Source organism: Oxyura jamaicensis, chromosome 5 (genome assembly GCF_011077185.1).
Source record: "Oxyura jamaicensis isolate SHBP4307 breed ruddy duck chromosome 5, BPBGC_Ojam_1.0, whole genome shotgun sequence".
Taxonomy (NCBI): Eukaryota; Metazoa; Chordata; class Aves; order Anseriformes; family Anatidae; genus Oxyura; species Oxyura jamaicensis.
This window is the reverse complement of record NC_048897.1, coordinates 56516678-56530023: the sequence shown is the minus strand read 5'-3', so window position 1 is coordinate 56530023 and position 13346 is coordinate 56516678. Positions and strand designations below refer to the sequence as shown.

The 13346-nt window shown below is 36.0% G+C and overlaps 1 protein-coding gene across 9 annotated transcripts in view; it reads left to right on the top strand.

The window, feature by feature from the left end:
- Nucleotides 1–13346, top strand: part of ELP4 (elongator acetyltransferase complex subunit 4) — a 277760-nt gene that overhangs the window by 30009 nt on the left and 234405 nt on the right. For all 9 annotated transcript variants that reach the window (XM_035328538.1, XM_035328536.1, XM_035328539.1 and 6 more), the window contains 2 exons: nt 8533–8617; nt 12795–12983. In XM_035328538.1, coding sequence (XP_035184429.1) covers nt 8533–8617; nt 12795–12983 — 274 coding nt within the window. The remainder of the gene's footprint in view (nt 1–8532; nt 8618–12794; nt 12984–13346) is intronic.

Here is a 13346-nt window from a genome sequence, read left to right as displayed (position 1 = left end):
TGTTGTGCATTTAAATTTTGTGTGCTTAGTAGTTGTAAAGGATATTTTAGCTTCAACACTTTCTGTGAAAAATCTTGTAGCCATGTATTGCTCACAAGTAGTTCAGCTGTGGTTCCCATGTCAGCACTACACGCCATGACTGTCAGCCAAGCTGCTGTGGTGCAGAGACAGCTCTGTATGCTGACTCCTCAGTGGAAGAAGCAAGTTGGTAGGGGCAATTAAGGCAGACATTACTAGGACAATCTGGGACGCAGCTGAATACTCAGTCCAGTCCTACTGACAGTTGAGTGTGGGGACTGGGGAAAACTATTACTGTCTGTCTCTGAACTACTCCCTGAGCACCATGCCCCATCAGTTTTCATGAATGTGTGTCAGGTGGCTGTCAGTCATATGAATATAACCATTCACAGTTTTTAGGGCTGAGATGACAGGCCATCCTTGACCTACATAGCTTAGAACACTGTATCACATTAGTTTATTATGTGACTTTTACTTCTTATATCCAACAGCTTCACCTAAGGAAAATACAAAAAACTGAGCAGAAGTACATCCACTAATTATGTCTTACACAACACCCTTAATTCCAGAGAAAACCATAAACTCTTATCTGAACAAATTCCTTTAGTTTTTGTCTATTGGTAATGAATTAAGGAAGACCAGAAGAAAATGAGTGACAACAGAGAATACTCCTATTAGCCTGTGGCACAAAAATCCATTGTATTTTTCTTGGAGGTATTTCAAATCAAGCCAAATGTCAGATATGGGCTAGCAATCTCTTTGTTTAGCCCAGTCACTTAATTTATATATCTAGGTCCTATAAACCCCAGTGTATAAGGCCAACTCTGAGAACTGGCAGTACAGTATGCTTTATTGCATGAGATTTTTCATTACAGTACACTAATACAAAAGCTGAAATTTGTAAAATAAGTGCAACATTTATAAAAGTATTTATAGAAGAAGTGCGCCTTTAGATTTGTAGAAAAGTAAAAACCAATGCAATTTAGCTTGTAATTTTTCGGTGTTATATGATCAAATATTACTGGTTTTAATTCAATACAGTGTATTCTTGCTATGTTTTATATGTGCATATATATAAAAAAACAGTCGATAAACTTTCTGGAAAAGGGATGAAACTTTGGATTCTGCTTTTCATCATAAATACTAGAACCAACTTTATATGTGATTTATCATATTTTTTTCAGTAGCAGGGTCGTAGAGGATAGGTTACAAGTCCTTATATTGTTACTGAACAATTTAACTACCTTTCTATCTTTTCTCTAGCTAACTAGAATGTCTGATGACTTTGGGCTTAATTCCACTAACAATGTGACTGTGAAGTATTTGTATATTTTATGTTGAAAACAAGCTAATTCAGGTGTTTAGTATAGAAAATTGACTTTACCTTTTATGCATTTGATTTTATAAGACTTGCCTAACTGATACTTTCCTTGTGTGCCATCCTGATAAAAGTTCATAGTTCTTACCATGTGAATTCTATTCTTAGTTGTCATATAACTGAATGATTAGATTTAGTTATTTTGCTTGGCAATCTCTGACCACAGGGTTGTGTTCTGCCATCTCTCTGAATGCTTTACAATTTTTTTAATATGTATTTCATTCAAAGCATTCGGATTCATAAAAGGTGGCTAATTTATTTAATAATTTGATTTACTTTGTTGATATTTTATTATTGATGCTGGTCATATTGTTGTGGCATCAGTTTCAGATTATTGTCATCCCTGACTACAAACGCCACTGGTTTTGGATTCTGTGTATTGAAAAAGTCGCACTAGGTCAGAGTTAAAATTAGGCAGGAAGAAATGTTCAGAATTGCAACCTCAAGAATTCATTGTATATCTCTGTAGCAAAATTGAAGACTTATACTTCCTATAAGTACAGTCAGACAGTTTTCACACACGTTTATAAATAAACTGAATTAGAATTTGAAATTTCATTCATCAGTTTTTTGTAACTGGAGTTCATCAAAAATTATGCAAGAGGAGAAAAGCTTTTCCTATTCCCTCTTACGTCCTTGTTGATGTGCGCCTAGCATAGTCATTGTCAGTAAATTGGACTACTTGATTTACATAAGGAAAGAATGGGTTGACAAGTAAATAAATATTTCAAATTGGGACTTAATTAAGTTCATCTGTGGTAATAGAACATAAATAGTTGTCAAAGAAGTTCCATGAAGTGAAAAAGGCCAAACCATACCTGTCTTTAAGGAGAGGAGAGGGCAAAGACATCTGTGTGATAACAGCAGTAGTCCAAAAAATACCAGAAACAGTAATATAATTTAGCTTCAAGGTTCTAAGACACTTTCACCCAGTGTGTGTTTGCTTATGTGTATTCAACTGAGATAAACTCAAAAGCCTCTAAAATAAAACAAGAGGTATTCTACATCAGGAAAGTCTTCTGTTATGTTGAAAAAGGAGCTGTTATATTTATTGTTAAATCCTTACCTTGTAAATAATCTGTTATAAAGTCTCATGGGTGAATCTGAGTGAAATACCAGGCTTTATTCCAGTATTGTGTCTGGTAATAATCTAGTAATAATTTGGCCTGGTAAGTATCCTGAGAAATCGGTATCTTTACTGAAGTCGTAATGTCAAATTTGGATAGAAGTGGCAGGAATAATTGCATGCATATTAGATGACAGAATTAACACAAAAGAAGTTTTGGGTCAGCAATCAGGAATTTAGTGAAGACAAACCAAATATCGTATTAGTAGGAATAATTAATTGAACAAATAAAATAAGGTAGTGGCTCTCTAGAAAAAAAGATCTGGGGTTATAAAGTGTCTTGAATATATTAGCAGTGTTTTGTGATTAATGTCACTGAAAAGTATAATCTAGAAAACATGGAGGTGATAAACTGTAATTTCACGTAGAAGACACGCAAAATACTTCTGTTCTGCTCAGCCATGATAAGGCCGTCCAGTTTTTGATAGCATCCTTCAAGAAAACTCAGCATCAGTTAGAAGAGCATGTGAAGCTGAGTTTAGATCTAGAATGGGGATATATAACCTGTGATGGAAGAATGGAAATTCTTTAGACAAATCTGAGAAGAGTCTCAAAGCAAGTTAAAAACTGACATACAGAGAGCAGTAATTCTGTTGTCTGCGGAAGATAGAACAAGCAATAATGGACTACAGTAAACTGTAGCAGTGGAAATGCAGAGTGGACATAAGGAAATACTTTTCTAATGATTAGCACTGGAAGAAGTTGCCTTGCAGACACAGGTTGGGAGTATTGTAAAATCTCCATCACTGAAAATTTCTAAGGACAAGTTAGGTAAATATCTGTCAGAGATAGTTTAGACATAGTTCATCGTGCCTTGGGGCAAGACGATAGACTACCTGACCTCTTGAGGTCCCCTTCATCCCTATCTTCTGTGATTCTTTAATACACATTAGTCATAGTGTATTAAATCCAAAACTAAGTATGAATGTTACCAATTATTTCACTGCTTTCAAAACATTTATGCTTTTACAGAAACCCAACTGGATTGTACTGTATTATTTACAAATATTGTGGTGAACTTCAGAAGAAAGCATTCTTTTTGCAAGGAGTGAAAACAAGCTCTCGATCCTGTCAGGATCACTTCATTGAAGAAAGTCTATAAAAGTGGGAGGCAGAGGATAATATTTTGTTGGCATTACTATTTGGAAAATACATGCAATGCTTCTGGCTTCTAAGTCTAGATTCAGTATATCACGGAATGGTATTAAAAAAATCTGTTCTCTTGATCAACCAGACGATGATTTAAAAGAAGGGTTTAAATACTATAGTTAACCCTTCTAATAGAAGCCAGCAATCTATATAAGACCTAATCTTTGATTGCCTGAAGGTCCATCCCTCTGAGAGCTTGATCTAACCTCTTTTACTTTGTGTTACAGTGAACGGGGAACGTGGACCTGGCTAGTCAGCATGTCTGCACTCATAGGGAGCAATTTCTTATACATGAGGTTCTCTGGCTGTGGTCTTATTCTCTCGGTGCTGGTTTTTTTGTTGATGTTTGTTTGTTTTGTATTTGTTTTTTTAATCTGAGAACGTATTGCTTTTGAAACTAATACGGAGTTAGAGGAGGAAGTGGAAGCTGGTACTTTTAACTGGGATATAATTGTCCGTAAGTAGATGGTGTTGTTGAGGGATGGCACCTTTATATGGTAACAGAAATCGCCAAAAAAGAAAAGATAATTAGCAATTAAGAAAAAAGAACAAAAGAAAAGAAATTTCCCTCTCATGAAAATGCTTCCTCGTTCTTATAGCTTACATGATACATTCTAAGTATTTGTGATGTAGCAGAGCACAACATGATTTAATTTCAGGCCGAAGTAACTTGCTATCGTCCTGTAACTACAACTGTTGCAGAAGCACCTTAAATTACGTAGTCATTGTAGAAAGTGTACCAAACGTACACATTCTGCCCTGAGGTCATAAGCGCTAGTTCTGCAATGGCTCAGCTGGTCACTATAAAGAAAGTTTTAGGAGTTCAGTGTATTTTTATTGTGCTTTTTTTTCTGATAAAATTATCATCCATACTGATGCGGGTGAGGCTTTTCATAAGTGTTGTCCTTCTATTTCTTTCTTTTCCTGCTACCTTTATCTGTAGTCAATGCTCCTTGAAGACTATACTTAACCTATGATTTGTTAGATGCACCTAGAATTCACCTTGCCCATCCCTTCTTTTTCCTATATTTTTCAATTACAGCGTGACTAGCTTTGGAGGCCTTAAGTTTCATTTTTCCTTCTTGAAATTTGGAAAAGCCCTTTCCCTCCATCCTTCTTTTGTTTGGGAAGCGGTGGGGAACAAGAAGAACCATCCTTTTGCTCTCCTTTCCTTTCATTGCTCAGGGATGTGATGACAAAGAACTGATTATGCAGTTAAAGCAGAACAACATATTGGAAGTGTTGTACCCCAGTTTCCTTACACTCTTCTGAGGAGTATAGGAGTATCCTCCATGGGAGTATAATGAACATGTTTTACTATGCTTTGAAAAACAGTGCTGAAACAAGGTCCTTTGTAGTCATGTTTTGTGGAGTAAGAGCTATGTATTTGTAAAAAGGACCAAATCATCTTGGTGCTGCTAGTTCTCTAGCATCACATTAAGAAAACTATTTAGACTGTTCTTGAGCGAGTTCTCTTTGTGTAATTGGAGCTACTGGCTGTTGCATGATAACTACAGTGCTCCCCTTCCAAGGTCAGAGATGTAGAGGCTTTCTCTGGACCAAAGCTCTTGGTCCTTTTTAGAAATCATGTATCTCTACTTACATCCTTACCTTTCTATCCACACAAGAATTCAGTTTCATTATGGACTTGCAAAGAACAGAGATTGTTTGACTGATTGGATAAGCAGAACTTACTGAATGTCCTTTTACTTTACAATTAAAGACGATGAGTTTTGGAGGTTTTATACATCACTTGCTTGTGTTAAAGTTTGGGGCTTTTTTTTTTTTTTTTTTCCTTATTTTCTTATTGCCCTGTGCTAAACATTGATTGAAACCAGACTGAGAAGTCTTTCATAAAGGAAGCAGTAAATGAGACTGGGTGTTTGACACCAGAAGAAGGCATCACTCTTTCTTAGCTCCATAATTTTTGTATTAGGGAAGGGCAGTTACATGCTGGCCCTAATGGTGAGATGAGCTTAACTGGGCCGTGCAGCTGTGACAGCAGCTGTTTTCCAGTTGTTGCTAGGCTATTCAGGTGTCCTTTTCGTTGCACTGCTAAAGCTGGTACTTAACAGGAAGGTGGAAATACCCTTTCTGATAAATCTGTGCATCACAAAGGAGGCTTACTTTCTACCCCTCTACTTCCATCCTTGTTAAGTTGTAATCACCAAAAAATACAGTTTGATAATCAAGGGAACTAAAACAATTAGGCTGTAATTTTTCAATATTACTCATCAGTTTTGCCTTTAGAATGTATGCGCTTTTGAAAAAGAAGAATAAATTTATCTAGAGTCTAGATTTACAGATAAATTTAGATAAAACAGGTTTAACTGTCTTGCCTAATGGAGTCTCCATATACATAATAAGGCTATTTGTCATACCCTTGATAACCTAACCTTTGTTAAATGCTTAGAAACTGTCAACAGAGAAGTCAGAGGCTCTGTTGTAACCAGGATACCTTCTTGCCAGCTCCTGCTTTATCCATTACTAAATTGCTAAACAAAAAAAAGAGTAAAGAAGAAATTGTTTAAACTCATTATCAGAATTAAATGGTGTTTAGTAACAAAGCCAAAAAAGACTAGAAATTACGGAATCAAAAATACCTTGTTTCCTTCCTTATGTATTATGGCAAACATTGCCAGAAGGATAATGCAACTTGTTTTTATAAGTAGTGTTTCCGCAATATTTTTCATGTCCTTATTTACATGGCATAGTTCAAATTCAGGGAAACCATTAATATTTTAGCCAGAAGAAGAAGAGTCACTATGTTTGCATTCTAAATAAACCTATAGGCATTACATTATTTTCTCTAAATCTTTCTTTGCTGCAAATCTTCTCCTGATAGATAAATCAAAGATCTTTTTTATGTCTTTGTGGGCTTTTTTGTTTGTTTGCTTACTTGTTTGTTTTAATTTTAGGATTCTGTAATTCTGCTAATGTTTTAAATATTCTGTTCTTCTATCTATTTTTGTAAGCAATTTGGTAATAAATTAGGAATTGGCAAGTGTTGTGGTTGCAGAATATCTTCTGGTTTATCCTATAGATAGCATGGTAAGTGTGGTAATACTATCCACAGCAATATAATTGATGTCTTCTTGAAAACAGACAGTGTGTTCCTTACTAGTTACACTTTGAATTACTGAAATAATTCTTGATATTCACATACAAATTTGAAAATACTGCTTTATGACAGCAGTGATGAAGAGGAACACTGTCGTCTTTTTGTATTAGATACGCCTTGTTCCTGGCTGCGGCTACAAGACAGCTGCAAACTCCTTCCTACTACTGAGCAGAAGTTTCTGTCTTTCCAAAAAGGGTAAAGGAATATCCTAAAGGATACAGGAATGCTGCTGGTTCTTCTTAAGTGCTGCAGGTTCTCTCCAGCTCTGGCAAAATTGGGAAGAAATAACAGCACTGTGTAAACAACAGGGATTATGTGTATTGTGGTTATGGGAAGACGTGGAGAGAGAAGACATTTTGGCTAGTGTGGAGGATAAGGCCCTTTTCCTGGCCACATACTCTGTAAACTGACACCTCTAAGACAAAATTTGACATATATTCCTTTTGTAGCTAAGTGATAGGAAAGTAATCGATGTGCCGTGAATTTCATAGATAGTATTAAAATATTGGGATACTATAGCTGAAAACAAAAAAAGTAATGGGAATAGTTTCATTAATGTTACCAGACCAAGCATATGAAATGATTGCTGAAAGTAAGAATATTTTGATGCAAAATTTTCAAAATAACCCATTGTATTTTCCAAGAAATACACAAGACCTGAATCCACAACTCGTGATGGTAGTTAGTGAGACTGTAAGGAAGTGCTGAAACTAGAAAAGATAGAAGGGCTTAAACTCTCAACTTCAGTGAGGAGCCCACACCAAGTCCGGACATAAAAGCCAGTATGCTGTATGGGATTGAAGACCTACTGTGTATATTTGAAAGTGAACAGCTGGCTTGATTTTTTTTTATTATTATTTTTTTAAGTAAAGATTAGGTCTTTCTATCCTTTGTGTATATTAGCCTGTGCACTGGAGAGTATGGCTAGGATGGGTATGAGAAAAAATACATCGGAAGTGTAGGAAGTTCTAAGACCTTGAGGAGAGTGTTTGTTGAACTTTCGTTTGGTTTTAAATGCCTAAATCGTTTTGTAGGCAGCAGTTTGCCTTTTTTTTTTTCTTTTACTATTATATTTTCCAAATAACACACAAACATAAATTATACCTCGCAATTCTGCTGCCTTGCAAATAAAGGAGTAGTAACACCAATGGTGGATGGATACAAAATGGTAATATAATAGAACGTATTTTATGCTCTGTTGTGGCATTAGAAAAAATACCAAAAATTAAAATAAAACAAAAAATGATAAGTGAACTTTTTAAACCAAGTGGAAATATTGTCTCTTTTATTTTTTGTTAGTTCTGATTAAGAGTTGAATGTATGAAAGCTTTAAGCAATAGAAAGCCAACCCTGTTCAGCAGGGCATTGAGTAGGTGTACTCAGAGTAGCAATTAGCGAGCTATTTGTCCGGTATAGAAGATTAACACTATGCTATAATGACTTCAACTTTAAGTTGCTACATGAAATCATTGAACTTGTAAGTGAGCCTTACATAGATTAGTTATCTTAATCTCTTAAGACTCCTACTTTTCACAAGATGTCTGGATGCCGAACTGGTTAACATGAACCAATCACAATTGCTTTTAATGGCAACTTTATTCAAAAAGGATTGTTTTTTCCCTTCTATGACACTTTTTTTCTATATGACACTTCCAGAATGCAAGCGATGTCTGTTTATATTTAATGCAGCTTTTAGTGAGTATTAAACTGTGTTATTAAGCTACTTCTTCTTACCAACAGTAATATGAACTGTGGCTACGCAAGTCTGCTTCACTCCATTCAAAGGGTCATTTCCCAGGAAGGATTTGATGGCTCTCATCCCCAGGTACTGAACACCTTCCTACTCTTGTCTTCCTGTAACTGAGGTTTTCTGAGTTTTCAAGGGTGGCGTGAGAATGCCTTTAAAAATTAACAAGGGTCAAGCTGTTTCTAAACACTGCTAAACCAAACAAGAAAACTAAGTAGTGTGTGGTTCATACTTTAATATGCGTTTGGAGTTTTTACTATATTTTAACAGATATGCAGAGCATTTCAAAAAAGAACTGTAAGCCAACATTATTGAAATGCCTACTCTGTGCAGTTAGCTAATAAATGGATTGCCAAATATAATGAAATTAAGTTAAATAATTTTCACCTACACATTTTTTTCAAATCATTGAATTAGCAATAATGTGCTCAGGACTCTTGAGACTGAACATTGAAACTTTCAGATTCTTGCAGTGTTGCGGTAACTGGAGTGAATTTTATAAGTGGTGTGCATCTTTATGTAGTGAGTATTGACATACAGGTGAAGACACAAGAATGCTACTTACATATCAAAAACTTACCTATCCAAACAGCTTACTGGCCTTGTAAAGATTGCTTTACTTGCCATAAATCTTACTGTGGGTAAGCAAAAATATTCCAAGTGTAATAAGATAGGATAAAAGCCTTTTCCAGTTTGAGCAATGCCTTATCTATCATTCTTTGTCATGTTGAAAAATATGTGACTCCCTTGAAGTTGATGTAAATAAAATAATAAATGATACGTATCGATGCTCCATTGGTAGGTAATTATTGTTGTATAGCAGAAATGCTACTAGAGTACAAGGTAACTACTATAGATGCTGGAGAATGTCGAAGAATATTCTCCAAGAATATTCTTGTGTAATAGCACACAAGACTGTGCTATTACATCTGAAAAATGGTTTCCGTGGGGAAGATAATATTAGAGTGGATGCATTCCTGCATGTATATATCCATCATAACAGTGTATTTCAGAAACATGACCTGCCTAGAATACTTGTGTTTAAAATTAGATTCTTTGGATTATTTGTGCTCAGTTTGTAGTCTCTGCTGAGATTTCTGGGCAAGCTCGCCTTCCCTTTGGTGACAGTGCCAGTCTGGAGCAGTAAATTGGTCCCTGACAGGCACCTCTCCCCACTTGCTGCAGTAGCCATGGCAACAGGCATGTCCCCGTGCTTCCCGCCGTACCCTGCTCAGGGCTGCTCCTCCCGCATGGTGACAGGTCCTCTGCAAGCCGGAGAGCTTGCACGCTGCAAAAAGCAGCACCGAGTCAAACAAATACCCTGGGAGCCTTCAGCCACCAAATCACCTCCTCCAGAAGAGATCGGACTGGTGTTTCTTATTTTTCTTACAAGTCAGGTCTAAAGGGAAAACAGCAGCTTGGTACATTCCTAATTTTTTTTGTATGTTTTAAACGTACAAAAAGATTAGTGAGAGCCAATATTTTGGGGTTTTCTTTCTGCAGACAAGAAAATATTAGATATTCTGGATAGTGATTTTCTGTACTACTTGTTCTTTGTTTCAAAACATCCAATTAGAGTCAATAAAGCAAAACCAGACCTTTAAATCAGATACATTTAAAAGTATATCTTCACCAATGAAGTACATAAGTTTCTGAGGTGAAGCTTTAAAAGTATGAAAAAGGGTCCTTTCTCAAACCAGTTTACCCACATAGACAGTCATTAGCACTTGCACAGTTGTTTCTGTGTCGAGGAAGACAATGCGTACGATCATATGATACCTGTTACTTTGTTTTACTTCCGCCTTTTCTGAAAAACATTTCTTTATATACTCAATTTTCTGCATTTAGAAGTAGTATATAATACACACCTCTCAAAGTATGTCCAGAGTTGAATGTAGTTACGTTCCAGAACATGCCATGGAACTCTTTATCTTCCAAATCTATGGGAAATTCACCTCTCTTACTACATCTCCCCTCCTATTAACTGAGTCTCAAGAAGTACTTTTAATATGCCAAATATTAGGATAGTAGAGTAAAAACCATCCTGTACACTTCAGGACCTGTGTCCTTTCCTATATTTAATAAAAATGCAAGCTTCCGAGAAGTTTGTGCATGTATGTTCTTCCTCCCAAAGTAATCCTCTCCCGTTTGGATAGGTCCTATTGGCAATGGCTTTCATGAGGTGTGGAGAAAACCACAAGGGCCAAAAGAGGTTTCCTACTGGCTTTTAAGTAGATAAATTAATCACAGCATGTGAGTGACAGAAGAGGATACCTATAATGCTGCATTTTTCATACTGTGAAGCATAAGCTTACCAAAATTTTTGGCACCTGGAGACCTAGAAATGTGTTGCTTTCTGGATCTGGGTTCAAAGGAAAAGTTTAACCTGATTAGTAAAACTTACAGATATTTTTCACTAATTTCACAGCAATGCAGCAGTAACTGGAGTTACCACTCCTTTTTATTGGCTCCTCTACTACTAATACAGGTAGTTTCTACTACCTGTCTTTGAAGAGGGATCTGGAAAACAGTGAGTAGAATGTGATGCAACCAAGCTGACAGGTTCGACACAATTAAGGAAATTAGTGAAAGCTACCATTAGAGATTTAGTAGACCTCTGATAAAACGATAAAGCGTCTCTGGGACCTGATATGATTAGTTAGCAGTAGGACTAGAAATAAGAGCATTGGCTTTATATCTTTTTTTAAAAAAATATCCTCCATTTTAATTTTTTTGCTGCTAGTCAGTAAGTATCAATCCTTTTTAAGTTGAACATGGTTTTACATCATACAAAATAGCTTGTTTGTTTCAGAATTATTTTGGTTTTTCATGTGTGACAGCACAACTTTCAACTTTTTTCCCCTTAACATTTCTTTGGTATACTTTGGGGCTGAAATTGGGTGATTTTCCAAGTAAGAAAGCTGGGGGAGGAGGTTGGATTTTGTTTGTTTAAGGTGGCTCCGAATTAATATAGGTATACAAAATCTACTAGTGTAGTTTTAAAATGTTACCCTATTTTACTGTACTATTGTCCCAGTGTTCATACGGTAGTATAAAAAGTTAACTTTGCATAACTGAAGCCTAAAAGTCTGTAAAGCCTATGAGACTAGAGAATGCACCAGAGCAAAACCTGTATCTCTTTCGCAAAGACTGGAAGAGAATTGGCAGATCAGCTCGCTGTGTGAGCCGTGAGAGTTGGATAAATGGAGAGCCATGTGGTACTGAGTTTCACAACTGAGGCTCTGTCTACCCAATATGGACAAGGAAGCATTTCTAAGAGTAGCCTCTTCTCTTGCCAGACCCCTTGGATTTCCAGAACAGCTGTGCAATGTTTTGTGCTTTATAGACACTGGTCATTCCAGCTGCAATTCAAGATGGGGGAGATGAATAACTACAGTTTCTCAAGGAATATCATTGTAATGAAAAATAACTATGGTTTTATTTATAAACTAGTATTTATATATTAAAAAAAAAAAAAAAAGCTGACCTTTATTTAAGTGTGAATCCTGAGCTCCAGAAATGTCTTTCATCACCTTGTACTGGAATTCTTTCAGCAATGTGCTTATTGCGTCTCTCTGCTGTTGATGATGATTTAGTTTGCATAAACAAATTACAACTCAGACTTCATAATGTGTCCCTTCAGAAATGGGGCTCTATCTTAGCCATCACTCTGTTGGCTGCTGTACTGAAAATGTAATGCAGTGCAAACAGTCTTTAGGTAAGTAACACAAGACCATTTAGGATTTTACATGTCAAAACAGCTTAAATTCTAGTACCCAGTAGCTAACCACAGCAGAAGTGTGCAGTAGAAGGTTGAAAATCAAGGGAAAAGTTGTGTTTGATTACTCTCAGGCTCTTCCAGCAGCCCAGCTGAATGGAGTTGGGAGAAAAGATTGCTAAATGTTTTTAAGGCAGTGATGGAGGAGAGAAATGACATGAAAAATCATGATATTCTTGGATTTTCTGACAGAATATGCTTCCATCTAGCTGGTTAGTTTTAGCAAACACATATTAATGATTTTGCATATTTCCATCCTGTCGTCTTACGCTTGTATTTGCTTATCTAGCCTAGTGCCTTAACCATTAAGGAAGAGAGGAAAAAAAAAAAAAGCCATTCCAATTGTAATTTTTACCAAGACCCTCTGAGATTTAGCTATGGTTACTTGTATTATTTTATTAATATGGTTATTAATTCTATAAATTGTTGTATTTAAAAAAAAATACATAGTTTTTTGTTTGTTTGTCTTTTCAATAGAAAAAACAAAAGAATATTTTGCGTATAGGAATTCAGAGTCTGGGTTCCTTGTTGTGGGGTGACGACATTTGTAGTAGCGATACTCCTGAAGATATTCATAGTCTGACCAAATTTCTGTATGTTCTCCGTGGCCTCCTCAGGAAGTCTTTGTCAGCCTGCATCATCACAGTGCCGTCTCACCTTATCCAGGTAAGAATGTTGTCTTTGCTGTATTTCATCATTGACGCTACATCAGTTAGCAAAAATTTAAAGTGTATAGTAAGAAAAGAAATACAATTTTAAAAAAATCAGAAAACTCTTTTTGTTCATGGGACAAAGTTAAAAGATAACATATTGCAGTTTTTCTCTGCTTTTGTGAGACAGTCATGCCACAAAATCAACAAAGACCTATGCTTAAAACTATCTCAAATGTAGTTATTCCTTTTGTTGGTCTTAGTCTTCTTTCTCCTTGAAAAACTGTCTGAATTTCAGAAATTGTAAAAGAGCAGAGAGAATGCTGCTTGTAGTGTCATTTCTACTTTTTGGGGGGCAACATCCCTCCAGACCTTTCCA